General features: G+C 41.2%; 1 protein-coding gene across 3 annotated transcripts in view; it reads left to right on the forward strand.

The window, feature by feature from the left end:
- Window positions 1-1,834: 1,834 nt before the first annotated feature.
- The window catches only part of LOC137871839 (F-BAR and double SH3 domains protein 2-like), a 54,956-nt gene continuing 30,071 nt past the window's right edge, over window positions 1,835-26,719 (forward strand). For all 3 annotated transcript variants that reach the window (XM_068709854.1, XM_068709865.1, XM_068709872.1), the window contains exons 1-3: window positions 1,835-2,130; window positions 5,854-5,951; window positions 16,799-16,844. In XM_068709854.1, the coding sequence (XP_068565955.1) occupies window positions 2,110-2,130; window positions 5,854-5,951; window positions 16,799-16,844 (165 nt within the window). In that variant the 5' untranslated portion in view covers window positions 1,835-2,109. The remainder of the gene's footprint in view (window positions 2,131-5,853; window positions 5,952-16,798; window positions 16,845-26,719) is intronic.

Below are 26,719 nucleotides of genomic sequence, written 5' to 3' on the forward strand. Positions count from 1 at the left end.
AGTATGGATCTATATAATTATCAACATTTACTTGTTATTTTTCTTTTTCTTTTAATAGGGCATAGGAACTAAATCTTATTACAATTAGTTATTATTTTCTTTACTTTTTTGGACCACCAATACCAAAAACAAAAGTTATTTTAGAACAAGTAAATCACAATACAAACACACAGCGATTAGCACAATAATTTTACAAGTAGGGATATCCTGCCATGCTATCACAAATATCAATATTTGGTCCTTTGGGTCCCCACAGAAATATAGTTGGCCTGACTTTCAAACAACATGCATTTTAGCATCAAAACAGCAATATACAAAGAAAATCAAAGATTAAATGTGATTTCTCACATTCAGGCAAATATGCAAAGAGTGAATCAAAACAAATCATCTGTGCTGCTTTTTGTACTTTTAATTGAAGTGCTTGACTGTTTTTACAGTAAAATGTCTTACCTTAGTAAGCCTAAAGAAATATAGAAGCTCCTCCAATGCTGAATCATAAGAGAAATCATAAACCAAAAGCATTCTGGTAGAATCCACACAAATACAGTATGATCCAACAATGACTGTCAGCCATTTTTTTCTGTGCCACTGGCAGAAAGTTATGTGTGTGGGTGTTAGTAGATGTGTTTGGTTTCTCTGACTATGATCGTGTGTGTGTGTGTGTGTGTGTGTGTGTGTGTGTGTGTGTGTGTTAGTTTGAGTGTTATACTGAGAGGAAAGGTGAGTACCTAATGTCTTACCTGCTCCAGAAACTCTGTGTATTAATGATTACATGGCCCTTAACCTTAACCTTGGTCATGGCACGTAGGAGGCATGAAATACAGTACTAGCCTAAATGAATGCTTCCAGAGAGCCATATATCAGTTCCACTCGTCTTTTTTGACATTTTTGCCAACCATATAACAATATTTTGTAGGTTGATGTTGTATTATATTATTTATCCACAAACACACCTACCACATATACAGATTACATGCATGCAGACACTGTGCCAAACCAGCTGCTGCTGGTGCCAACTCTTTTCAAGGGATTCTATTGTGATCTATTCTTGTAATTGTTCACTGGGCATCCACTTCCAATGAACCCCATGACCCCATTTTAACCTGTTTACTCCCCTGTATCACATAGTAAGTCAACACACAAGAGTTAATGATATTACAAAATAGACAACAGCAAATACAATTTGGAAAATGCATTATATTTGATATATATTTGATATAATTGTTTATGTGACACCATATGCCTAAAACCATATGATAATTTCAGTTGAATTTGGAGTACAGGCATACAATTATATATATATAATTATTATTACAAACAAATCAAGCGTGTACTATTTTGTCTTTTGTTTCTTCTTCCATGTGTGTCTTTTTTATACTGTTTCTCATCCTACACCGCCATCGATTTTTCCACGATCGACTGCGGCTTCTTGTTGCTATGCAGGTCTGCGGGACGCAGGCTCACATCAGTGTCGGTCTTTTCTCCTTGAGCAGCTCGGGAAACCCCTAATCCTCAGTGGATAACGAGTATATATTGTATATTTATCACATTCCTTGTCACCCGTATTTGGTTTGAAACACCTTTTTGTTAATCGAGGTTACATTCGACTTCAGGCGAGAAGACGCAGAATAAAAAAGGATGTGTTTCTGTTCTCAGTGTTTTCATCACAGACATGGTGCTATGCCGCACTTTGCCACATGGGGGAGCCGTTGAGCTTAAATGCTTAAAAGGGTTCCTTGTTAATACCCCCTTCTCCCTCCCTCTGCTTTCTTCTTCTCCGCCTGTCTGTCCTCCTGCTCCTCCACACAGTACAGTACACATTAGTCCTCTCGTAGTGGCAGCAGCCAACACAAGTGTGTTCAAGCCTCTCCTCGTAGCTTCAGTCTCTGTACAAACGAGCCATTTATCATCAATCATGGCCGCCGGAGTACAAATTTAACTCCCGTCTTTCCCCCCCTGTCCGTCTGAAGGGGAGGATTTTTTTGTTGTTGTTGTTGTTGTTGGAGGAGACAAAATTATTAGTCCCACACACTGATTTTTTTGGGATTTTCCTCTCTGGAATTACAATACTTCTCGCAAGGGAAATACCATTCATGTCAATACTCCAAAATGCAGCCGCCGCCGAGGAAGGTGAGTGATTTCCCAGAGTCCGTTATGTTGTAGCTGCACAGACAATGACAGACAACAGTGTGCAGTAGATGTTGTGCTTTAATAAACATACACAACGCGTCTGACGCTGCAGGCATATACGACAATTAAAAGGGGAGAAAGATATTCGCTAGCCCACATTAGCAACGTTTGCTAGCTCGGTTAGTCAGTTAGTGACATGAATATGAATCTATAACGCTGTAGAGCCGTCAAACGTCAAAATAACGTTAGCTAGAAAACGCTAGGTGTGCTAACGTGAAACGTTTCATACAAAGCACCTCACCACGTTAGTACGATGATATGATATTGTTGCAGTCCTATTCATAGCCTTACGTCATTTAGTAAAAGATAACTTTAAATAATAAAACATGTACATTAGCACGTTAACTTATGGCAGCAGCGTTATAGCAAACTAACGTTCGTGTATGTGTTAATGTAGCACCGGTTTCATTTGAACTCATTTGCATAACAAAAGCTTTCGTTTCTCCACGTTGTGATGCTTTTTGTTTTAAGGGAAGACCTTCAGTCCGTCCAGGGTCACATCTTTTTTTTTTTCACATCAAAGGCTGAGCTGACAAAAGCTAAACACACACACACACACACACCGAGGAGACATGCTGGCAGAGCCATGTCTCACACTGACTTATTGATTCTGTATGGGCTGGTAAAAGACCACAGTCCCCATATAGTTGTTTAGCACTGATATGTGTGTGTACGTGAGGATGTGTTTAAGTTGCTTGTGCATTGCTTTCTATGAGTGTGTGTTGTCCTGAAATAGATGCACAAGAGCCAATTACCCATGCTGTGAACCTCTGCACTGTTTTCTCTTAATTACCACATATTCCCCCAGTGCCAGTTATGCTGTGTGGGTTTTCTACACACACAGACTAGCCCTGAACATGTCATATCATGTCTGTAAAACACACACACACACACACACACACACACACACACACACACACACACACACACACACACACACCTTTCATAAGTGAGGCTGCAGAGACCCCTATAGTATGTCCCACTGTGTGTGTGTGTGTGTGTGTGTGTGTGTGTGTTTGTGTGTGTGTGTGTGTGTGTGTTACTGCACTGGTCATATTCATTTTCATAAGATCTCATTTGTCAGCTGTCATTGTCCTTCCCTATTTAGCTTACTGTAAAAAATACTTCCAAGAATATAATTTATTTGCAAAACACTGATGTGTTACAACCCCCCTGCAGTTGAGGCTGGCACACTCAAAACACTCCACAACCAGAGTGTATCAGTTTTTAGCTGTTGGATACTAATAATTTCTCTCCCGGTGCGACACAGACAGGCCCCTTTAGTGTTTTGTCTGTGTCTCAGCACATCTGCTTCCAGATTGATCTGGTTTGACTCGCATATATTAGTTTTTATGTGCTTTAAATTAAAGATGACTTCTAAAGAGGCTGAAAAGAGGCAGTACATTTCTCCACAAAATCTATCTTGCTATCTATCTATATACTCAACCATCTATCCATCCATCCATCATAAATTAATAATGACAAATACAGGGGTTAGAGCTTTTGACGCCAACAGTCCGGTACTTTTAACTGGTCATAGTTGAATTCAACCGGACAAACATATCAGAAGCGATCCATCATGAGAAATGCATACAGTACAATGCAAATCTGTTCATTCATGTTGATATATAGATTTTACATCGTATTGACCAACCCCAGCTGCTGTTTGGTTACCTGCTCACACAGGTGGGGATGTATGCGTCCGAATCACTGTCAGAGACGTGTGTTGATGTTTGCGTTACTAAACAGGAACCACTTGTCTGCGGTGCAGAGAGACCTGCATCATCCAACCACTACACCAGCTCAGTTCTTTTTCCTTTTAACATGACCTTCAATATTCTAGATATATCTTTCTTCTAGCCTCATAATTAACATCACATATCCCATCTTTCTCACTGTCATTTTCCTCTTCTGCTTCTCACCGACCGTCTCTCTTTCTCGCCATCTTCGTGTCATTTTTTTCCCCCTTCTCTCCTGATTCACAAGCACCCCCTCAGCCACTCTTCCTCTCATTTTGTCTCCCCCACCTCTGTCCTCACCCTTTGCCCTTCCCCTTCTCCCTCTCTCTCCCCCTGTGGGTTCTCTATGAATGATGGAAGGTGAAATCAAGTGAAGTAATTTTGCCCTGATAATGTAATGAGCCACTCCCTCCTTATCTTCAAAGACAGGGCACATGAAAGAAAGGAGCTCTGCAGTGTGTGTGTGTGTGTGTGTGCCACTGTAGTGCGGGTTGTTGATTGTTTAGCATAGAACAGTCATGAATTTGCCCGCTGTTACTCTGGTGAATAGTTGATGGAATTCACCAGACAATACACAATGACCAGCACAGTGACTCTGTGTTTGTGTGTGTTTGTGTGCATATTAAGGGGGGAGCTCTCTCAGAAGTCTGTGTGAATGAGTGCAGGTTAGAGCCCCCGCTCTGACCACCAAAGTGAATACAATGAGCATCTTTTCCTGATGTACACGGAGTCTGTCTGCTCTTAATGCTGTTTTTAGGCCGTTACAAGTGTCCTCAGTCACCCCTAACTGCAACAAGCCTCCGCCATCGCAAGTTAACAGTGAAAAACAAGACAACATGTATAAGAAGAGAGGGAGTAAAAAAATAAAGAACACTAAAAAAATAATATATATTTTTTTATGACTCCATCACCAACATGTACTTTTTGTACAGAAGGACTTGTTGACTCTTTTCTGCACATGTTTTGGTTTTGTAAAGATGTAACTCTTTTTTTTGTAAAGTGTTAGGCTCCTTTTTGACAAATGTCCTGAATTATGTAGTTCCATGCACCCCGACTGTACTGCTGGCACTGCTGGCACTGCGTTGGAGTCCCCCATATACTCTCACAAAATCCCAGTGGTTAGCTACTAGCTAGCTATCTTGATGTAAACATGGAACTCTGCGTAGCTAGAATGCAAGGTGCTAAAGAAAGAACTATCTTATCCAGGGCTAGAGTCTGCAGTGAAATCCAAGAATGTATGCAATTGTATTATATCATAACACATTCCCTAGTGTATTATTTAGAGATGTATATGGGGGGGGGGGGGGGGCTGTATGTGTGTAGATGTATTTATTTACGTTGATGGATTGCTGATGAGAGTGTTGGTGTGTGTTCCTCTCAGGTGTCTAGCTGAGCACACTCAATATAGAGAACAGATGATTGATTGATTGATTGATTGATTGATTGATTGATTGATGGGGTTACATTATTTGTGTGTCTGTGCATGTTCATGTAGGCCACTCAGGAGCCAGCTTTGATTCAAATATATATATTGTTATATTGGTAATATTGTAAATAGAGCTGAAACTGTGATCAACAGACAATTATTTGGCAACAGTTTAGATCATCGATTAATTGCTGAGTCAGTTATTCAGGCATCTGTTAGTTGCTGTTTTTGTCACACTAGTGTGTGACTTTTTGTGATTTCATGCAACATTTAATCCAAAGTAGGGGTGGGTGATACGGCCACTGAGAGAGGAAAAAACGTCGTAATAAATTATTGATGTGTATATGACTGTCAGGCAGGTAGAGGCATTCACAGTTCAATGAACCCTTTTTACGACCAGGAAAAGACAATATTTTAGCTAGAACAACCAAAGTCTCAGATGATATAATTAATTACATGAAGATCCTTTACTGGAATTGTCTTTTTTGTTTCCTCCAGGTCAAAGTGACACAGGAGCTGAAAAACACACACACAGAGCAGATGACGAGACTGCACTTTAAACACCAGAGCGAATGCGACCTGCTGGAAGACATGAGGTATGAACACGTCTCACCGCTGCCAGAGGATCTCAAATCTAGTCGCTGTGTGACTGTGATTTGGACGCAGCCATGTACAAAAAGAAGGAAAGAAGGAAACGACTAAGGAGTGGAATGAGAAAGGAAAAGAGGAGGAGGCGTGTTGTCGTCCTTCTTTTGGAGAAGGACAAAGGGTCGGGAAAATGACGAAGGAATTTCCTGCTGCTTTCTTCCTGCTCTCTGACTCTCTTTCTTCTTTTCCAAATTTAATTTTGTCAATTTCTTTTCTGTCTACTTTTCATTGTTTTCTTTTGCTGTGACTATCTTTTTTTTCTGTCTCCATATCTCTTGTTTGAATTTTTTTGGGCTCAGCTCTGTTTACTCATGACGTGTGTGATTCTGGCAATTTTCCCTTTTTGGATTCTGCAATGGGAGGAAACCCTGGTTCTTTCACACGCTCTCATTTTCTGTGTTGATTAAGCATTGATTATTTATGACAGCAATCTCTCTCTCTCTCTCTCTCTCTCTCTCTCTCTCTCTCTCTCTCTCTCTCTCTCTCTCTCTCTCTCTCTCTCTCTCTCTCTCTCTCATTTTCACACTTCCTCTACCTTTTCTCTCCCTTTCACTCTTGGGGGCAGCTCCAGCTGTTGGAGAACAGATTGCCTTGTTGCTGTTGGGTTTTTGGAGAGTGAACAAGGCCCTGGTCTCACTTGTGGGAGAGTGGGAGAGCCAGTTAGGCGTATGCAAACCACGATGTGTTAGTTCTTCCAGTCGCTCAGGGATCAAGCTACACATGCCACTGGGTGCAGATCTTCAAATTGGCTTCGTCATCCTCACGGTTGAACGACGCTGCGTTCCTCGAGCCGGTTATGTTTTGTCATTATTTCTGATGACACATTCTCCTGGTGGTAAAGTCAGGAGCAGCAGGGTGGTGCAGCGATCGGGGAGACCGCCTTTAAATTGGCCCTGTAGCAGAAGCATCTGTTTGTCCCACTAGTTCTTCTGGCTGTGATGTTGCACACTTTTTTGTGAAATATCAGATCTGTTAGGGTTATCCGAAATTCAAATCGGAGGCAAGATGGCCGTTCAATATGCTCCAACTTTGACGACCGTCGCTGTTGTCAGAACCAACTGGTTTTTCTGCGTGATACCTGAGGTACTAAAAGGCAGCAGCTGGCCAAACTGTCAACTGTCTTCACCAATACCACTCAAAAGATAAAAATAGTTTACATTTAGCCAAAAAATAAGTGCACAGGAAGAAGATGCACCCTGTGTTCATTTAGTTGATCTTTCTATTGTCACTGATCTGTAAAAACGTTGTGTGACATAGTTAAAAAGATATATGTCTGAAATGATCAGTTGATTAATCGATCAACGAAAAATTATTTTCTACAATTTTTGCTAAAGGTTCCAGCTTTTGCAATTTTTTCAGCTTCATTGTAAATCAGATATCTTTGGGTTTTGGACTGTTGTTCGTACAAAAGAAGATATTTTAAGATGCCACATTGGACTGGGAAATTGCGTCATTCTTTTCTTGACTATTTTCAGACGTATTGAATAAAAAATAGTAATTTACAACAAATGAACACATTTATAAATATTGAGAGAAATCGTGAGTTGCAGCCCTCCATAGTCAATGTAGTTAATAATTCAGCAGTGATTTCCACAGGGAGAAACCATTGTTGACCCGTCCCCCATCCAGGGTCAGAATGCAGAGTTGATAACAGCAATGATTCCTGCAAACAATCAGTGAATTGACGACAGTAGGAATGTAGCCAGTTAGCTAACACCGCGCCGTTCACAGTGATGCAGATTGCTGGATATTGTCCTGGACTGAAACTATGCCTCTGAAATAGTTTATATAGACTTGTAGATCACTTTGCTAGACTTTTGCTAAGGTGCTGGTATCGTGTCGACCAAATAACCTCTTTAAAACTGGACCCTACAGTACAGGGAAAGCGTGCTCACACACTACAACACATAATCGGTGGACGGACACACATTTCCCTGCCTAAAGCCTGCAGTAGATTTTAACCGTTAAATCCCCAAATCTGCTCTGAGGTTATTTACCCTAATTAATCCACAGGCTGGCTTTAATCAACAGCCACACACACACACACACACACACACACACACACACACATACAGCATATGTCTATAGTGCATTGAGCCATGTGTTTTACCAATTGTAAAAAGGTAAAATAGGAAAGAAATAGAAACAGAGAGAGAGAGAGAGAGAGAGAGAGAGAGAGAGAGAGAGAGAGAGAGAGAGAGAGAGAGAGAGAGAGAGAGAGAGAGAGAGAGAGGGCGGTTTAATCCTCTGGGACTGCATTTTAGCTGGACTAGTTTTAGGAAGAGAGGATAAGAGAGAGAGAGGAGAAAGCGATGGTGAGTTGGTGGACTCAGGGAGTCAACTTGGTGTCCTCAATCCAGCTAAATCCCCCCATACCCTTATGTCTGCCCAAACAGCTCCACACACACACACACACACACACACACACACACACACACACACACACACACACACACACACACACACATGCGCAAACCATAGAAATAGGCAAGTTTTTGCTGAATACGATGGCGCTATAACACAATTTCAATATTGCAGTTTCATTCTATTTGGTTTAATCTGTAGATTTAGATTGGTGAATGAAACCGAGTTGCAGAAAGGTCTTCATCGTGACACTCTGCATGACGATGGCCTTTCTGCAAAGGGCACTGCATGCTTTGCCCTGCAGCGCTGTGTTTATGAGTCTGTTCTCATGATTGGCGTGGTGGGGCTTTATGACAGCACACCCCCTCTGTGAGGACGAAGAGTACTTTTAGACAGGTTGCAACGTCACATGCATCAAATTTACCATCGTCTAGACAGAGTGCTTTATAAAGAATACACAAAGAGCATCATCCATCATGGAGATGACAGTAGTGAGAAAACAAAAGGATGAAAGTACCAGGTTTTGTTGCTGATGGCTAGACTGCGCTGGTTAAATTCCTAAATTAAAACTGGTTCCCTGACGTCTGTGTCTGTGTGGCACATTTGCATGAGATTAAGGAAATTTGTATTTCACGCAAATTTATTGACCAAATCCTAGCAAACTATCTGCAGATATCATTAAAACCTAATGGGTCTCCATGCTGAGTAGCTAGATTATAGCCTCCCCAATTTGAATCCAAAATGCTATCAGAATCCTCATTAATACTTTTCACTGCAGCCTCTATAATTTAGGAAGAGGAGGAATGGAAAATCAAGGACTAATAGGAGGGTGAAAAAGATCCAGATGAATGTAATGCTGATTCACACCCGGCTAATGTTTTTAGGTAGCCTCTTGTGGTAATACTAGAGCCAAGTGGATAAGGCTGAGGTGACAGAGAAGCAGTTTGATGCAGTGCTCTCATGTCTTTGCTAAAGGTGCCACAGGATTTGAGCAGTGGGTGATCCATATATTTAACATTGTCTATTTGGGATTGTGTGATACAATATCTCTGTTTTTCTATTGATACCTATGTGCCGCAGCTGCCATGATTAATTGACCGTGTTGGCGCACTTCTTCAGTGTAGAGGCTTTATTCTATGACAGATTGAAGTGTGATGCTTCAAATGATCTCCAACTTGTGACAGAGTGATATCCACCAGCTTTCACTGAACATTGTGTTTTTGTTTGAGAAATGTCTCCACAAAGATTTCTTTTGATGTCTCAGATTCCAGAAGCCGCAACTGAGCAGAGCAATAGTTTGGTACGAATTGGCATTCGACAATATGACAACATTTTAAGTCAGGATTATCCTGGACAAAATAATTGCGGTATTATCCCAATAATCATAAAAATATGCTTAAAACTCTTAGGATGGCACTAAAACATACTGAAATCACTTGACTATAGATTTCATTAAGAAACAAATATTTGTATTGCTTCATAGATGCATCTAACAATCTTTGATAATGTTATCATAAATCATATGGTCCCCCTGCAAAAGGATAACTTAATTAAAACAATTGCAACATTGTTTAAATCTGTTCTTTCTCACATGATCATTCCTGTATTTTTTTAAATCAGGCCCTGTATCACAGCTTTTTCAAGTCACTTAATGCGATATTCATGAATATCCTGTTAGTGGAATTTAAATACAATCAATTTATTGCAAGTGTTTTTATCACAATCTGCCATATAATCCAATATCGTCCCATCCCCAGCTACGAGTTTATGGCCACACGCCTTCAGTTAGACTGAGAGGGAACTGTTTTTTTTAAAAGTATTGTGTCCTGAACGTAGACGTTCTAAAATATGGAAGTAGTCTCTGTGACGTCACCCATATGTTTCTGAAGAGCCGTTGTGAATAGTGGGTGGCTCTAGCCGGTACCATCCTGGCAGTGACGACACAGCCTGGCTCTAAAAAATGGCCAAAGAGGTGAATCATTTATGGAGCTGAGGCAGGCCTGGCAGACAGCTCTGAATGATCCAATATTTAACTTTTTACAACAGGAACTTTTTAACATAATCTTGCAGCTTTTGCTTACTTTACCTCCACACCATCAGGGGTTAACTAACCTAGACGTGTTTTCCAGCATTTTCAGAGGCTTTAGCACATTTGTGCGGGAAGAGAACTGGTGGGATGGGTTTGTGAGTCTAAAAGCCTTCAACACGAGCATACAGGCCCTTCAAGAATTGACTCATAAGACGCAGCTGTGACTCAGTGGTAGAGCAGAGTCATCCTTCAATCAGGGGATCGGCGGTTCGATCCCCGGCTCCGCTAGTACATGTCGGTGTGTCATTGGGCAAGACACTTAACCCCAAAATGCTCCCGTAGACTAGAAAAGCGCTATACAAGAACAGTCCATTTACCGTTTACTTTTAGTAGTTCACTTCAATCTTTTGATTTTGAGGCTTGTAATTTAATAATTGTATTGTTTTCTGAAATGTGAATGTCTTTTTCTGAACGCTTGCTTGGTCTGGGAGTGGAAACACTGCAGAGAATCTGCTCTGTTGTATCTCGTGGCGATCACGCAGTGAGAAAACATCACCTCCCTTCTCCGCCTGTTTCTGTCCGTGACTCATGTTGCTTATCCTGTTGTCACTGATCTCAGGCTGTGTCCTGTAGACCATTGATCTCAGCTGTTTTCCCACGTTTGATCGCTCCCCTCCTCTGCCTTCTCACACACACACACACACACACACACACACACACACACACACACACACACACACACACACACACACACACACACACAGACAGTACACACTCATGTCCACTCCTAAGCACTTAAGTATTTCCTGTCAGACACACACACACACACACACACACACACACACACACTCATCTGGGCATTTTCTTTTTCCCTTTCTTTTTTTCATGCACAGCTGATGCTGCTGACTCTGCGTTTTGACTCATGCAGCACAAACACAAGTGATAGGCAGACAGAGAAGAAATGGAGGAAGAGAAGGAGTAGTGGAGAAAGAGGAAGGGATACGAGTTTAACACAAAGGGGAAGGGTATGGAGAGATTTTAAAGATAGATTGAAATAGACTGTGGGCTACACTAACAACAGACACTGATAATGGTAATTGGGTATCAGTGAGGTATCTGCTGTAGTGTCACCATGGTTGCATGAGAAGCCCAGGCATGTCCAATGATCCCAGTGAGGATGTGTGTGTGTTTGTCCATGTGTGTACTTGTGTGTACTTGTGCGGGACATACAAATCAAGTCAAGAGACCTTGCACACGAGTAGACTGCAGTACGAAGATACCGATGCAGGAAAGCTTTATTATAGGGCTGTGCATGTGTTTTTTGCATAATGTACTGTATGTGTGTGTTTTGGTGACAGAACCAGAGATTAGAAAGTTGAACCTATATGTGTGTGTAGGGATGAAAGAAACTGATATAATACAATATAACATTTGTATTTACAATATGATTGGTTATATGACTGACACTGAAACTGAAATTGATCACTTCAGTTCCAGTTTTGTGATTGAGTCAGAGACAACTTTTTTTCACAATGCTTTCCAAGTTACAAGTTCTTTTGCAAGATGTCTTTGTTAGGAAATGAGTCGGTTTCTCCAGAAGTAAGCTGATGGGTACGCCGTTGTCATCTTTTTCCATCGCACTAGCTTTTCAGCATGTGGCTTAGTATGTTCAAGTGCCTTTGTAATAAACAGGAGGTCCTGGGTCTGAATGTCAGCGGTGCCTTTTGTACAGTCAGCAGTTTTGTATCAACACTTGAAAGAAGAACGCTCCAGAGGTGGATTAGGTGCATTAGGTGAAGGATCTGTGTCATAAACAACCAGTTGCAGTCACTGAAATGTGGAGTACTACCACGCTAAGTTGAGGGATTTCCATTATCAAAATGACAACAAAATGTGAAACAATTTGCTGGTTCCAATTTCTTTAATGTAAGAATTTGCTACTTTTTCTTGTTTACTATCATTTTACATTGAATATTTTTTGGTTTTGGAATGTGCCGTTCCAACAAATTAGTAATTTGAGTATTGTTCTCTATTGGGGTGTTTCAGGGTACTGTTTAAAAAGCCTGTGTCAAGTAAACTGGAGATGGGACCAGGAGGATGATATAGGATATACTTTTTTTTTAACAACCCCCCCCCCCAAAAAAAAACAAAAAACACCTCACTACATTAGATAAGCCCCTTTGAGGCTTATGTAATTCTGTTCCGAGTACGATATGCTGATTCAATTCAATAAATCGCTTTTTTGAAGCTTTATTTTGAGGAAATAATGCTTCTTGATTGCTCAGTGTCGTGGTGCTGTGGCTTATTGGATGGTTGGTTGGTTAAGAGGCCTGTCTTGTCAACATGATACCTTGTGTTCAAATCCCGGCAGTGTTTTTCAATAGCACAGTGCGATCAGACTTTAGGAGATTGTTTGGTAAATTGCAGCAAGAGCCTGTCACACCTAATGGTAATCACAAAAAGGGAACTAGTAACATTACGACATCATCCAGTGGTCAATGGCAATAATGAAGTGATGCAGGGGACTTTGCTGAGTGGGTTAAAGCACCTCTCCACATGTCTCTTCAAGAATAATCTGTCATGGCAAAACAGGGCCATCGTTATGCTCTACAGTAAGTGCTAATTCTAAACAACAAATGTAGAACGTCAGTGTAGCTGGAGGATTTTTCAAAGCTTTTTGCTAAAAGACCACGACAAAGAATACTGTCTGACGGAATAAATCCCACTATTATTAATGAAATGAGTGTATGGAAACAAGACTTTCCCACAACTACAACATTATCTAGTTTATTTTTTAAGCTTAATCAGAGATTCACAAACTAGTCATCAAACCCTTTTTTTGAATCTTAGTAACTTTTTAAAAACAGGCTTTCCGTCTTCTTGTCATTCACACATCACTAATGACTCAATGTTTCTGTTGTAGTGTCGGCTAATGGTGCGGTGACACCACGCTCTCACATTAAATACACTATCCTTGGTTGAGGTTTGCTCTCAATTTCAAGTTCCAGGTTATTTACCACGTTGAATGATATCAAACACCAAATGTTTCTTTGTGTTTTCAAATGCATCAGTTGCGTAAAGAGGACATCTTGACATTTATCCTTCTTTTTGGAATGTATTTTTTCAAACAGATAACCGATTACTACCTTGCTCACACATTGACAAAATAGTTCAATACAATACATTGAATGAACAATACATGACAATTGATTTTGGGATGTATTGTTCCAAAAATGGCTATTTGAATAAACAGTCGATTTTGGCACATAGGGCGCTGTGGCTTAGCTGGTTAAAGTGCCTGACTAGTAAACAGGAGGTCCTGGGTTCAAATCCCAGAAGTGTTTTTTCTACAGTCAGTACAAGTCTTGTATCACAACATGAAAGATGAAATCTCCAGTGGTGGATTTTGTACATGAACATTTGTGTGATTCTAATCATTTGGTCACTATTGTATCGCCAAGCTATCCTTGTTTTTGGAATTCATCATTCCAATAGATAAACAATGCAGACATTGCTCACAATGCATACAATCTATGGCACAGTGGCTTAGTTGTTTGTATTGCCTGTCGAGTCAACAGTAGATCTTGGGTTCAAATCCCAGCAGTGCCTTTTCTACAGTCAGAACAAGTCTTGTATCACAAATTGAAAGATGGAATCTCCAGTGGTGAATTTTGTACAGGAATCGCCAAACTATCCTTGTTTTTGGAATATATTGTTCCAACAGATAACCAATTCGGACATTGCTCACAAAGTGCAATAGTGGTGGTAAGTATTACTAAAAAACAGTATCCCAGTATTTTTTTTAAATCGGGGGGTTTTGCGGTCTATTAAAGTATTTTAAAAACTGATTTTGCATGACTCTGCCAGTTTATGGTGGTTGATTCTACAGACTAAGTCTTGTATCAAAACTTGAAAGAAGAAAGCTCCAGTGGTGGATCTTTTATACCTCGAGCTCGGAATGTATTATACCAACAAATTGCTATTTGAAAAATCACTCACATTTGGCAGTGTATGGCGCTGTGGGTTAGTAGGTTAAAGTGTCTGTTTAGTAAACAGGAGATCCTGCTTTCAAATCCCAGCAGTGCCTTTTCTTGTATCAATTGTGTTGGTAATTCCTGTTTTTATTTATGTGAATTCTTGGGCACATATAATTGTACAAATAAATAGCTTTGTAAAATACCCCAAAAAATATGTTTGTTTTTCTTTTTAATCTAATGATTTGGCAGTACAAAGCCACCAATGGACCCCGACCGAGGGGTCGATAATAGCTGGTCAAGATAACCTGAGTCTTTTAAAGGCTTAACCTCTTTCTTGTAACCTCCTGCTTTCCATCATGACTTCAAATTACATTGTGTTTAATTATAGCAGAACACACATGTTCCCTTTACTTTAATTCCTCAAATTCTTTTCATCAGCAATAGCAATGCGTTGATGGTGATGCAATCTGTTGCAATATATTGCTTTTATAAAAACAGTTTGTTAAGGTTGCCAAGCTAAAGAAGGTGCTTTCCAAGGGTATGGCCGTGGAGCTGCGGCTTTGTTGGTCATCTATTTAAACTTGAAAGAAGAAAGTTCCAGCAGAGGACTTTTGGTCAGTCGCGGTCACAGGTATCTGAGTATTAACATGCTAAACTCAAAGGAATTAAGACATTTTCATTATCCCAAGTTTTTTTTTTTATTCCAGCTTCTTAAAAGGGAACTACGCCCATTTCCAAAATTCATATACGTTAGATCTATGTTCTAAGAAATGTTAGTAAACATGAACAACTCTCTCCCAAATCACAAAACTTGAGTGCTAAAATTTAAATTTGTGATGTCATCAAGTAGGCCTATACATTTTTTAACTGATGAATGTTTGGTATATATGAATACATTTTCTGTGTCGGAACTGAGAACATTACAATAGAATAAAGCTCCTCTGGGTTAAAAACAAGAAGAAAGCAATATTTCTATGGGACCACAAAATCGGTCTCCAGTTCATTACCTATGGAGTAGCTCCAGTCTTCATACTTAATGACTTCACAATCTGAGACTTCCTTCTCTGGTTTCTGGCTTTAAGAGAGTAGTTCATGTTCACAAATATTGATTGAACTTTCCTAGGCCATGGAAATAACATATTGGAATTCTTAATTCAGGTGGTGCTTCCATTTTAATGTGAAAAAAAAAACTGCTTATGTTCTTGAGTTATATCATTACTCACTGAATAACTTTGTGGTTTGGAATGTGTTGTTCCAACAAATAAGCAGTTTGGGTGTTGTTGCTCAGGGTTGGTTAAATCTTGATCATTGGTCAAAGGCTCATCTGGTCAAATCCCAGCAGTGCCTTTTCGACAGTCCAGTGCAGTTGTACGTGTTGAGATTGTGTGTCAGTGGTGGTTAAATGAGAAGTGCTTAGAAAACTACTTAGATTTACTAACTTCCATTCAATCTTTTTATTTCTTCCAGTAAGAGGTTCAGGGTTAAGTATTTCAGCGGTTCCTTTTTCTACAGTTCAGAATCAGTGCTATATTTTATGAAACTATATTTTCTTACATCCTTTATGTGATCTAATTAAGATCAAGATCTCCTTTGCAAAAGAGATTGAGAGCAGACACAAAACAAACATAGCCAGTCACACAAAAGCACATACTGACTAACAACATCAGAAATGATCGCAGACTTCTCAAAAAGATCCAAAGATTAAAAAAAGTTTGAACTTCCGTTATAATTCATTCAATTCCTCAAGAGCTGAAACTGTGATCTGGTCTGGTGAACAATCATTTTAATTCTAGGAGAGATGTTATATATAACAAGGCCGCTTTAGAAGGAGTCCTATACAACATATTGATGCTATTGAGGACCATTCTACTTCAATGATGGGTTTTGTTATTTTAATATAATTAATGTCTAAATATGCATGTAAAATGTTTGTGCACCTGGTGTGGTCATTTCTATGATACACGCTGCTTTGTTCATTCAACAAACCGTGCCAGTACAATTATCTGTCGATGTAATCGTGTATGTTATGTTATGTTTTTCATTCTGCACATTCCTGGGCTGTGATAAGAGCTTCCACTGTCTCTGCTGCCAGGATGTTGTGTGATGTAGAGACGGCGAGGGGGAAGTTTGTGAGGGGGTTTTTAAATTTAGTGAGTCAGAACGTGGGTCAATCTGGCATTAAGAGACAGAAAAGTCCACTCCTGAGAAATCTGAGGAGACCAGAAATGATTCGCACAGTTTTCATTGTAGTACAGAAACTATTAATGAAAGAAAAAAAAATCTGATTTATATATTCTTCCTCCTGTCTTTAATTTGCATATACACCTCTAAATCTACTGGTTGAAAAAAAAAAATATATATATATATATTACATATAATATTCACCCTTTCAGACTCAAATATCTGTCTCTTTGTCTCCCTGTAGGACCTATAGTCTGAAGAAGGGCCAGCTGGAGAGGGACTATGCACAGGTAAGACTGGCTGGACTCTTCCATCCTGGGTTTGAATCCCGTCAGTGACTTTAAGTCTATCACCAATTCTTGAGATTAGCAAAGTTCCAGTGGGAGATGGGTTTAAGGAAAATTTGGGATGTGGAGTACTACCAAGCTAAACTCAAAGGAAATGGAGGGATTTTCTTTTATCAAACAAAATGCCAAACATTTGCTGGTTCCAACTTCTTTGAATGTGAGAATTTGCTATTTAATATCATTTAACTTGGAGATTGTCCAGTGCTGTAATGAACTCCAAGGGGGAGCACTGGGGGAGCCCCAGGAGGATTATAGGATCTATTGTATTTCAAACCATTTAAAAATGGATTTGTAAAAACTTTTTATATCAATTCAGAAGAGTCTTAGAACTCTCCTGAAGCCTATCCCAAAGGTTCAGAATTTGGGCATTAAGCACTTATATTTGGCTGCTTAGCTCATCACTAACAGATAAAAGCTTTGTGTTCACGCTCCCTTTTTTCTTTATTTAGTATTTTCTGTTTTAAATGCAATATTGTTTTAAATCGATTCAATTCAATATATATGCATTTTTTGAAACTTTATTTTGAGGTTGCCAACTGAAACATTGCTTCTTAATTGGTTATTGTCATGGTTGTCACTGTGGCTTAGTTGACTAAGTGCCTGTCTTCACACTGGAGGCTGTGGGTTTAAATCCCAGCTGAGACTATCATAATTGAAGAGATTGTTGGAAAATGGATAGGAAATGTGTATTTAAAGTCCCCCGAAAGCCTTAATGCAAATTCACAAGTTATACTTTAAGCGCTTAATGTTTTCAGTTGAATTTTTGCTGTTCAGCACATTTGTTACAGATTAAACCTAAACTGTTAAATGAATGCTTCAGGGTTATTTGTTTCAGGCAACTGGCCAGTATGTGAGAAGACAAACACGTCAGAGGAGATTAAAAAAGAGTGAATGAAAAGTTGAAATAGTTGAATGAAAGTCTTGAGCAATAGTTCAGTCAATCCTAAACTGCTACTTTGCTCTTCTCATGAGGCCCCAAGCAAAAAAAAATTGGCAAGGCAGAACTGATAATTTGCTGACTCATTGAAATGTCTTCATGCAATTAGAGCACCTTCTGTGCAGAAAGCTCTAATAGCTTTTTAAAAAGGGATCCTTTTTTGTGAACATTGTAGATACAGTTGTGGTCAAAAGTTTACATACACTTGTAAAGAACATAATGTCATGGCTCTCTTGAGTTTCCAGTTATTTCTACAACTCTGATTTTTCCCTGATAGAGTGATTGGAACAGATACTTCTTTGTCACAAAAAACATTTATGAAGTTTGGTTCTTTCATGACTTTATTATGGGTTAACAGAAAAAGTGACAAAATCTGCTGGGTCAAAAATATACATACAGCAACATGAATTAGCAATTTTGGTGACTTAGAAAGTTGTGTCAATGAAATGAGCTTCATAGCATGGCCTCTTAACTTCTTGTGAGTGATTATGAGTGACTACAACTGGTGACTTCTCTGTGGCCATTTAAATAGGGCTCATTGGATACAAACGCCCACAAACGTTACAATGGGAAAGTCAAAGGAGCTCAGCATGGATCTGAAAAAGCGAATCATTGACTTGAACAAGTCAGGAAAGTCACTTGGAGCCATTTCAAAGCAGCTGCAGGTCCCAAGAGCAACAGTGCAAACAATTGTTTGTAAGAATAAAGTGCATGGCACTGTTTTGTCACTGCCACGATCAGGAAGAAAACGCAAGCTATCACCTGCTGCTGAGAGAAAATTGGTCAGGAAGGTGAAGAGTCAACCGAGAACCACCAAAAAGCAGATCTGCCAAGAATTAGAAGCTGCTGGAACACAGGTGTCAGTGTCCACAGTCAAGCGTGTTTTGCATCTCCATGGACTGAGAGGCTGCCGTGCAAGAAGGAAGCCCTTTTTCCAAAAGCGGCACCTTAAGGCTCGACTGAAGTTTGCTGCTGATCACATGGACAAAGATAAGACCTTCTGGAGGAAAGTTCTGTGGTCAGACGAAACAAAAATCAAGCTGTTTGGCCACAATGCCCAGCAATATGTTTGGAGGAGAAAAGGTGAGGCCTTTAACCCCAAGAACACCATGCCTACCGTCAAGCACGGTGGTGGTAGTATTATGCTGTGGGGCTGTTTTGCTGCCAATGGAACTGGTGCTTTACAGAGAGTAAATGGGATAATGAAGAAGGAGGATTACCTTCAAATTCTTCAAGATAACCTAAAATCATCAGCCCGAAGGTTGAGTCTTGGGCGCAGTTGGGTGTTCCAACAGGACAATGACCCCAAACACACATCAAAAGTGGTAATGGAATGGCTAAATCAGGCTAGAATTAGGGTTTTAGAATGGCCTTCCCAAAGTCCTGACTTAAAATCCCATTGAGAACATGTGGACAATGCTGAAGAAACAAGTCCATGTCAGAAAGCCATCAAATTTAACTGAACTGCACCAATTCTGTCAAGAGGAGTGGTCAAAGATTCAACGAGAAGCTTGCCAGAAGCTTGTGGATGGCTACCAAAAGCGCCTAATTGAAGTGAAAATGGCCAAGGGACATGTAACCAAATATTAGCACTGCTGTATGTATATTTTTGACCCAGCAGATTTGATCACTTTTTCTGTTAACCCATAATAAAGTCATGAAAGAACCAAACTTCATGAATGTTTTTTGTGACAAAGAAGTATCTGTTCCAATCACTCTATCAGAGAAAAATCAGAGTTGTAGAAATAACGGGGAAACTCAAGAGAGCCATGACATTATGTTCTTTACAAGTGTATGTAAACTTTTGACCACAACTGTACATAATATCTTTTATTCAATTTGTTGTGTTGCTGTAAATGGTGGGATTAATTGATTGCTGCCAAACTCAAATTCAGCTGTATCAGATGGATACTTATTGCGGTACTTTAGTTTTCATTCAGTCACTGTGTCTCATCTGATCAAGTCCAAATAGGATTATAATACGATTTTATTTTCAAGGATAGTACATCTTGTTTGTGCAGCCACCTTAGGCCAAGTACTTGTAAGATTATTTATTTTTGGTTCATTCTTCAACTGCATACAAACTCACACATGTCCTGCAGGCCACATTTGGTTTCCCTTCCCCATATAATTTGGTTATTCACAGATGTTTAGTGTTTCTCTTTCTTTTGGGCTTTTTTTGTTCCTGTTTTTTTAGATTTATGAAATGGCACATAGTAATCATGAATCTTGTAAGTTGGAGACAGCGAAGGGTTATTTGCATGTAAATAAGCTGCAATATATCCTCTCAGCATTGGATGAAGTATATACCGTTACTCGGTATATACTGCTTTGTGTTTTTGATATTTTCAATCATTCCAGCAAGCTGCCCGAAAAGATGGGAGTCGTCTCAGTAGACCTCTTCAACAGCCACTCCCAAACCACCAGAAGGTTCAATAAAGAATGTTCTCTGTGTGTGTTCAAACAGCTTATTCACACAATCTCTGAATGTTTGTTTTAAACTAGGGATGCACCAATACTGATATCAATATTTGATATATCGAGCTTGATATATCGATCTTATAAACAAATAGCTGGCTTGGGTATCAGTGACAATGGGGCTGATCTATTCAATTCTATGTTTCTGTATCGTATACATTTCAGACTGGAATTTTGAATACGGTTAACCTTTTGAACAATTTGTGTCTGTCAAAGGTTTGCACTTTAATTGTAATTGCTGTTAATTTTGAAGACTTTTAACCAAGTCGCTGGATTACAATTACTTCGGATCGGCCGTTATCGGATCTTTGGGAGATTACAATTGTCATTTTGTACAACTTTATTACATTTTATATACAAAACAATCTGTCAAATAATCAAGAAGAAAATAGGCAGATTCATTGATAATCCATTGAGTCCAATTTACATCCGCTACCAGTTTTACAGCAAGTAAAGAGTTACTAGACTTCACTGCTTTAGAGTGCGACTCTAAGTATATTTGAAGACTTTTGCATTGAGTTAAGATAATGTTTGTTGAAACAGCTTTTGATCCCTTGAAACTGCAAATAATTTCGAGCTAAGGGGCCGCATCATCAGCTATAATCATCAGTATTCAGGCTTGAGGGTTTGTGTTTGTGTTTCTAAACATGGTGAGCAGGAATGGCTGCGTCCTTATACCGTTAAAGTATTTTTACCCATCAGACAGCCCCTGTGTGGAGTGTGCTGCGGATTTGTCAGGATGCACAAAAACCAAAAATCCTTTCCCAGTAGATTGCTGCGTCAGCATACTCCTCTTCCTCAGCATACGGTGTCTACGTGGAAACCAAGCATTGCCTACCGCCAACAGTGTGAATGAGTCTTGATTTTTTTATTGTATTTTGATGCTGCTGAGCTTAAGCCCTCACACACACACATCCACACAGACACACTCTCAGCTGGAAAATCCTCCTGTAGCTTAATGAAAAACATTTGAATACATTACCGATCCAGCTCTTAAGCACATATTAACATATTCACTCTCTGCAGCTATCCACACACATTGCTCTTCTTTTAAAGCCATAGTATTCTGAATGCACATTCGAGAGGATGAGATGGAGAGAGTGGGAAAAGATGTGCAGAAGAGGAGAACGGTCCTTGTTTCAGTGTGTATTTAAACATGTGTGTCTTCATTTGCATGTAGTTTGAATGATGAAGTGTGAGTTTCCTGTGGTCAACCCCTCTGGTTTCAGACACTCATTATCTCTCTCTCTCTCTCTCTCTCTCTCTCTCTCTCTCTCTCTCTCTCTCTCTCTCTCTCTCTCTCTCTCTCTCTCTCTCTCTCTCACACACACACACTATGCTCCCTCGCCACTGTCTTGTTCACCTTTTAGAAATAGAGGTTGCCTAGCAACACCCCCCCTCCCCCTCCCCCCTTCTACTCAGTAGGACAATGTAATTGTAGTATGTGTGCATGAATGTATGTGTATTAATGTGTGGCAATGTCTGAGTACAAACAAGTTTGGTTATTATCAAGCATAAAAATGTCATTTTATGATCAGCAATCATATCGGGAGGTGTGTGTGTGTGTGTAGGAGGGGGAAGAGAGGGAATAAGGGAAGCGGGAGACAGAGAGATGGCGGACATGGTCACGTGACTAATTGCGCCACGTGAGACTTAACAATGCCGACGTGGCCGCGATTAATTAAAAGGGGGAATGCGACACACAACGGAGGCCGTGCTTAACACACCGTGTGTGTGTGAAATAAGCGTAACGGCGTGTATTTGTTTGTGAGCGTGTGTACTTGTGTGTACATGTGTGTGAGTTAGTTTGAAAAGAAAGGAAAACACTCAAAGCAAAGTAGATCCTCACAGTACAGTAACTGCAACTTTATCACACACCGGCCCTTTAACTGATAAAACACAGTCTAGTGTTAAGATTAGGCTTTTATTTATTTTTTTACATGTAGGCCTCTCTCTTTGTTTCCCCCCATAGTGTAGTCCCAACATAAATATGAATGGGAAATGAATATGCTAACTAATTATCTCATTATATCACGTCTGCCCTTTCCTCTTGTCTCTCTTTCCACTACACACTCAGGTGGTCGACCGCTGGGCGAATCTCCTCTCACTCATTGGCCCCCTCCTGGCGACACACGCAGAAATCCAGCCAATCAGCTGGTCCAACAGAGAGATGGACAGAGCAAGTGAGAGGATGACAGGGGGGGGCTCAAGCAGGGAAAGAAATAGACACAAGCAGTTAACAAAATAGAGGAAAAGACCGGAGGGGTGGTGCAGGAAGGAGAACAGAGCGAGAAAGAAAGTGAAGATGCAGTTATTTAACCTTTTGTCCTTTCACTGTGTCAGCGCATTACCAGCAGCCAATCAAATAGTTTGATCGGCGGCCATGTTTTCTGTGTGTATTAGCGTGTGAGTCTTGGCTATTTGTTCTGTGTTCCCCTCCCACAATCAGCATTGCTGGAATAGTTTGAGGCTGGGGTCACACTTCACCGTACTGCCCAAAAAGGACAGGCGGTCGTGGCTGTCGCTGTGTGTGTGTGTGTGTGTGTGTGTGTGTGTGTGTGTGTGTGTGTGTGTGTGTGTGTGTGTGTGTGTGTGTGTGTGTGTGTGTGTGTGTGTCTCTCTCTCTCTCTCTCTCTCTCTCTCTCTCTCTCTCTCTCTCTCTCTCTCTCTCTCTCTCTCTCTCTCTCTCTCTCTCTCTCTCTCTCTCTGTGTGCACCAGTATAGTGCATTGTTCTATATGTAAATCCGCTGTAACATTATGGGTGGTTTTCATGTAACTTCTCTAAATAAAATGTGAATTTTCCGGTTCAGTTGAGACATCAGATCTGAAATAGTCTACCCACAGTAGAAACTGTAAAGCACACTCAAAACGGAGTGCTTTGAAATTCTAATTACATTTTCTCCTCTCCATCTTGTCTTTTTCCCATCTTCATCTCCTCCTCTCTCTGTATTCCTCTCATCCTTTCTTCCTTCCATACCTTGGCACATACCTTACATAGCAATAGCTCGTGCACACATCCATTAAAGCCCACTTATCAATTATCTTTTTGTCTCTAATGGATCTAAAATGGCACTAATATTTGATCTACATTCATTTTATCAAGGTTAATAGAGGGGAAAAGAAGTCTGACAACAGGAGAGAGATAGTGATGAAGAAAGTGACAGTGAAGAAAATTTCTCTTTTTATCTTCCTGCTCTCTCTCACACATAAACACATCATAAGCACATACATCACACACAAATTACCTTTTTACAACACGTCATTGCTGTCTGTTTCAATCTTCTTTTTAACTAAATCGTTCTGTATTCTTTCTGTTTGTCTCCCTCCTCTTCCAATCACCCTCCTCTTACTTACCCTCTGTCTTTACCTTAGCTTACTCTGCAGATGTGGATGTCAAAGACCACACACACACACACACACACACACACACACACACTAACGAGGCAGAGAAGTGCAGACGGGAAGAGATGGGAGGGAAAATCAAGTATATTGATTCAGGAGGAAGTTGAGAAAGTAAGAGGGTTGAAAAGGCAGACACACACACACACACAGAGAGAGAGAGAGAGAGAGAGAGAGAGAGAGAGAGAGAGAGAGAGAGAGAGAGAGAGAGAGAGAGAGGAGAGAGAGAGAGAGAGAGAGAGAGAGAGAGAGAGAGAGAGAGAGAGAGAGAGACCGCCCGCTGATAGAAAGTGACTGAGCCACAGACGGCAGAAAATAAGTGACTGGAAGAGCGAGAGTAATAAGAAGTATCAAGGTGACTATCTGCAGAGTTATTTCAGCGGAGAGAACAGTGACTAATGAATGGAAAGAGCGGAGTTATGGAGGGATGAATGAAGCATAGAAACTGTCTGACAGTCGCTCATGAATTATGATTTTAACAACATCCTCGACTATAATTCTAAGGCTTTGTGTCCTCTTTGCAATATAGTAATACAGTACCTCTCAATTACGTTTGCTCTAAAGTAATCATTAGTAACTGTTGTATGGGCAGCCTGGTAACATACCTGGTAGACATGTCATAAGACAAAACATACAGTTGCCTCAGGCCATTGAGTAACAACAAATGAACTCACAGAAACCGCTTTGCAATGATGCAAATATTCAACAATAATCAGCCTCTCTTCCTCTTCCTTTTTACTTTTTCTTTGTCAGTCAGCCCCAGGATATCCTGCTGTTTGGGTACCCTGTTTGCCCCTCTGATCACAAAAACAGGATGTGTCTGTGTGTGTGCGTGTGTGTGTCTGCTACACTGTATGTGTGTGTGTGTGTGTATTAAAAGGAGCAGTTCCAACTCACCCAGACCACACACACACACACACCACACACACACACACACACACACACACCACACACACACACACACACACACACACACAGAGAGAGAGAGAGAGAGAGAGAGAGAGAGAGAGAGAGAGAGAGAGAGAGAGAGAGGAGAGAGAGAGAGAGAGAGAGAGAGAGAGAGAGAGAGAGAGAGAGAGAGAGAGAGAGAGAGAGATTTTTTAAAAAACCTTTTATTGATCCAGAACAGATTACTGTCACGTCATGAATTCAAATAAATAAGAAATAAAACAACTCCTCCAACCACAGAAAACATACATATCAAACATGAAACTCAGCTTTTTACTTCAGTTGAACTTTCAACCTGAACTAAATATCAAAAGTACAACAGATTCAATAAAGAGTCTTAGATTTCATTTCATTTTTCATGTCCATCTCTCCCACTGGTGATGTTCAACGGTATGATGTTGAGGCTCTGCTTTGAGCGTCAGAGCAGAGAGACAGAGAGACAGAGCAGTGCAGAGACACAGACACTGTGAGCTCCATGGTCATCAGGGTTTAGTCTGTTGGAACAGTTCTACCTTTCTGTGCTTTGTAAAGGAGAGTGATCTGCTTTCTGAGGCGGAAACGCTTCTTCTCCTCCAGAAGGTGCCTCCATGTGTGGACTGATCTCAGGAATTTGGTGACGTCACTGAAGTGATCACTTATTCTGACAGATTTCTTATTAAATGTTTGATCCAGATATGAGTTGATTTCTTCCAGTGTATACAGGTCTATTTGTTTGCTGGAGGTTCCACTAGCAGACATGTTTAACTCAGAGTCATGCTCCATGTCTTCCCCACCGGACACCTGGCTGTTGGACCCACTGGGTTCCTCACGTGTGGAGGCTGCTTCCTCCACGCTGTCTTCTGGTTCTGGTTGTTCAGTCTGAGAGCTGATGTCCTCTGCACCGTCAACCTGCTGCTCCTCCTCACCTTTGTCTTTACCACCTGCCGCCGCGCCTGCAGTACCGCAACCCCGCCACCGCAGCCGCGGGCCCGGCCCCAGGTCCGCCAGCCGTTGGTGGGACCACCGGTCCCTCAGCCGTAGGTTCGATCCCCGGTCCGTTGTTTATTGGTTCGACCATTGGTCCGTTCTTCGTATCTTCGACCGCCGGTCCGTCAGCCGTCGGATCGACCGCCGGTCCGTCAGCCGTCGGATCGACCGCCGGTCCGCCAGCCGTTGGATTGACCAACGGTCCGTCAGCTGTTGGATCGACCGCCGGTCCGTCATCCGCGGGCGTGGCTCCTTCTCCGGTGTCTGCGCCAGCAGAACCGGTCCTCCTTCTGTGCAGACAGGTGACCCGTTTGTGTCCCAACTCTCCACACTCGAAACACCGGAGGTGTCCGGAGCTGGCGTACACCATGTAGGCTCCGTCTCCGTGCTTCACCCTGAAGGCCACCTCCAGTGTCTGAGTCGGTGAGTCCAGGAACATGAACAGCTGTCTCCTCAGAGACTGCACGTGTCTCAATTTAGGGTCTTTGCATCCCAAACTCACAGATTTTAATCCGCTGGCAAATTTCCCAAACCTCCGGAGCTCCTTCTCCAACAGCTCGTTCGGGATGAACGGTGGAACTCCGGACACGGTGATCCGTGTGGAGGGCGCTGACAGCTGGGAGACCGGCACTACCGCGTCCCGGATCAACACTCCGCTCTCAATCAGCTGGTGGACCAGCGGCTCTTCTCTCAGGAACACCACCACTGCTTTGTTCATCCTGGAGGCGAAGCACAGCTGATCGTGTCCCACCTGCTCCCCGACAGCCAGCAACACCTCCTCCACCGGCACGCTGGTATCCGGGGGGACGATCCTCACTCCTTGCCGGAGAGACGGAGGTGGCGTCTCGGCGGACGCCATTCCTCCCGAAAACACCACGCGACTCCTCACTCACACTCACCGGAAACAGAAAGAGAGAGAGAGAGAGAGAGAGAGAGACAGAGAGAGAGAGAAGTGACTGTTGTTCAGGTGATGACAGCATACTGGAGGGATGAGATGAGAAAAGGGCTGTGGAGAGGATGGAGAGAGTAATATAGAAAGGTAGAGGAGAGGAAACACAGAGAAAGGCAGTCAGACTGGAAGAAGGGAAG

This window comes from Cebidichthys violaceus, unplaced genomic scaffold (assembly GCF_023349555.1).
Source record: "Cebidichthys violaceus isolate CVI_PGR_0920_01 unplaced genomic scaffold, fCebVio1.0.p SCAF_1, whole genome shotgun sequence".
NCBI classification, from domain to species: domain Eukaryota; kingdom Metazoa; phylum Chordata; class Actinopteri; order Perciformes; family Stichaeidae; genus Cebidichthys; species Cebidichthys violaceus.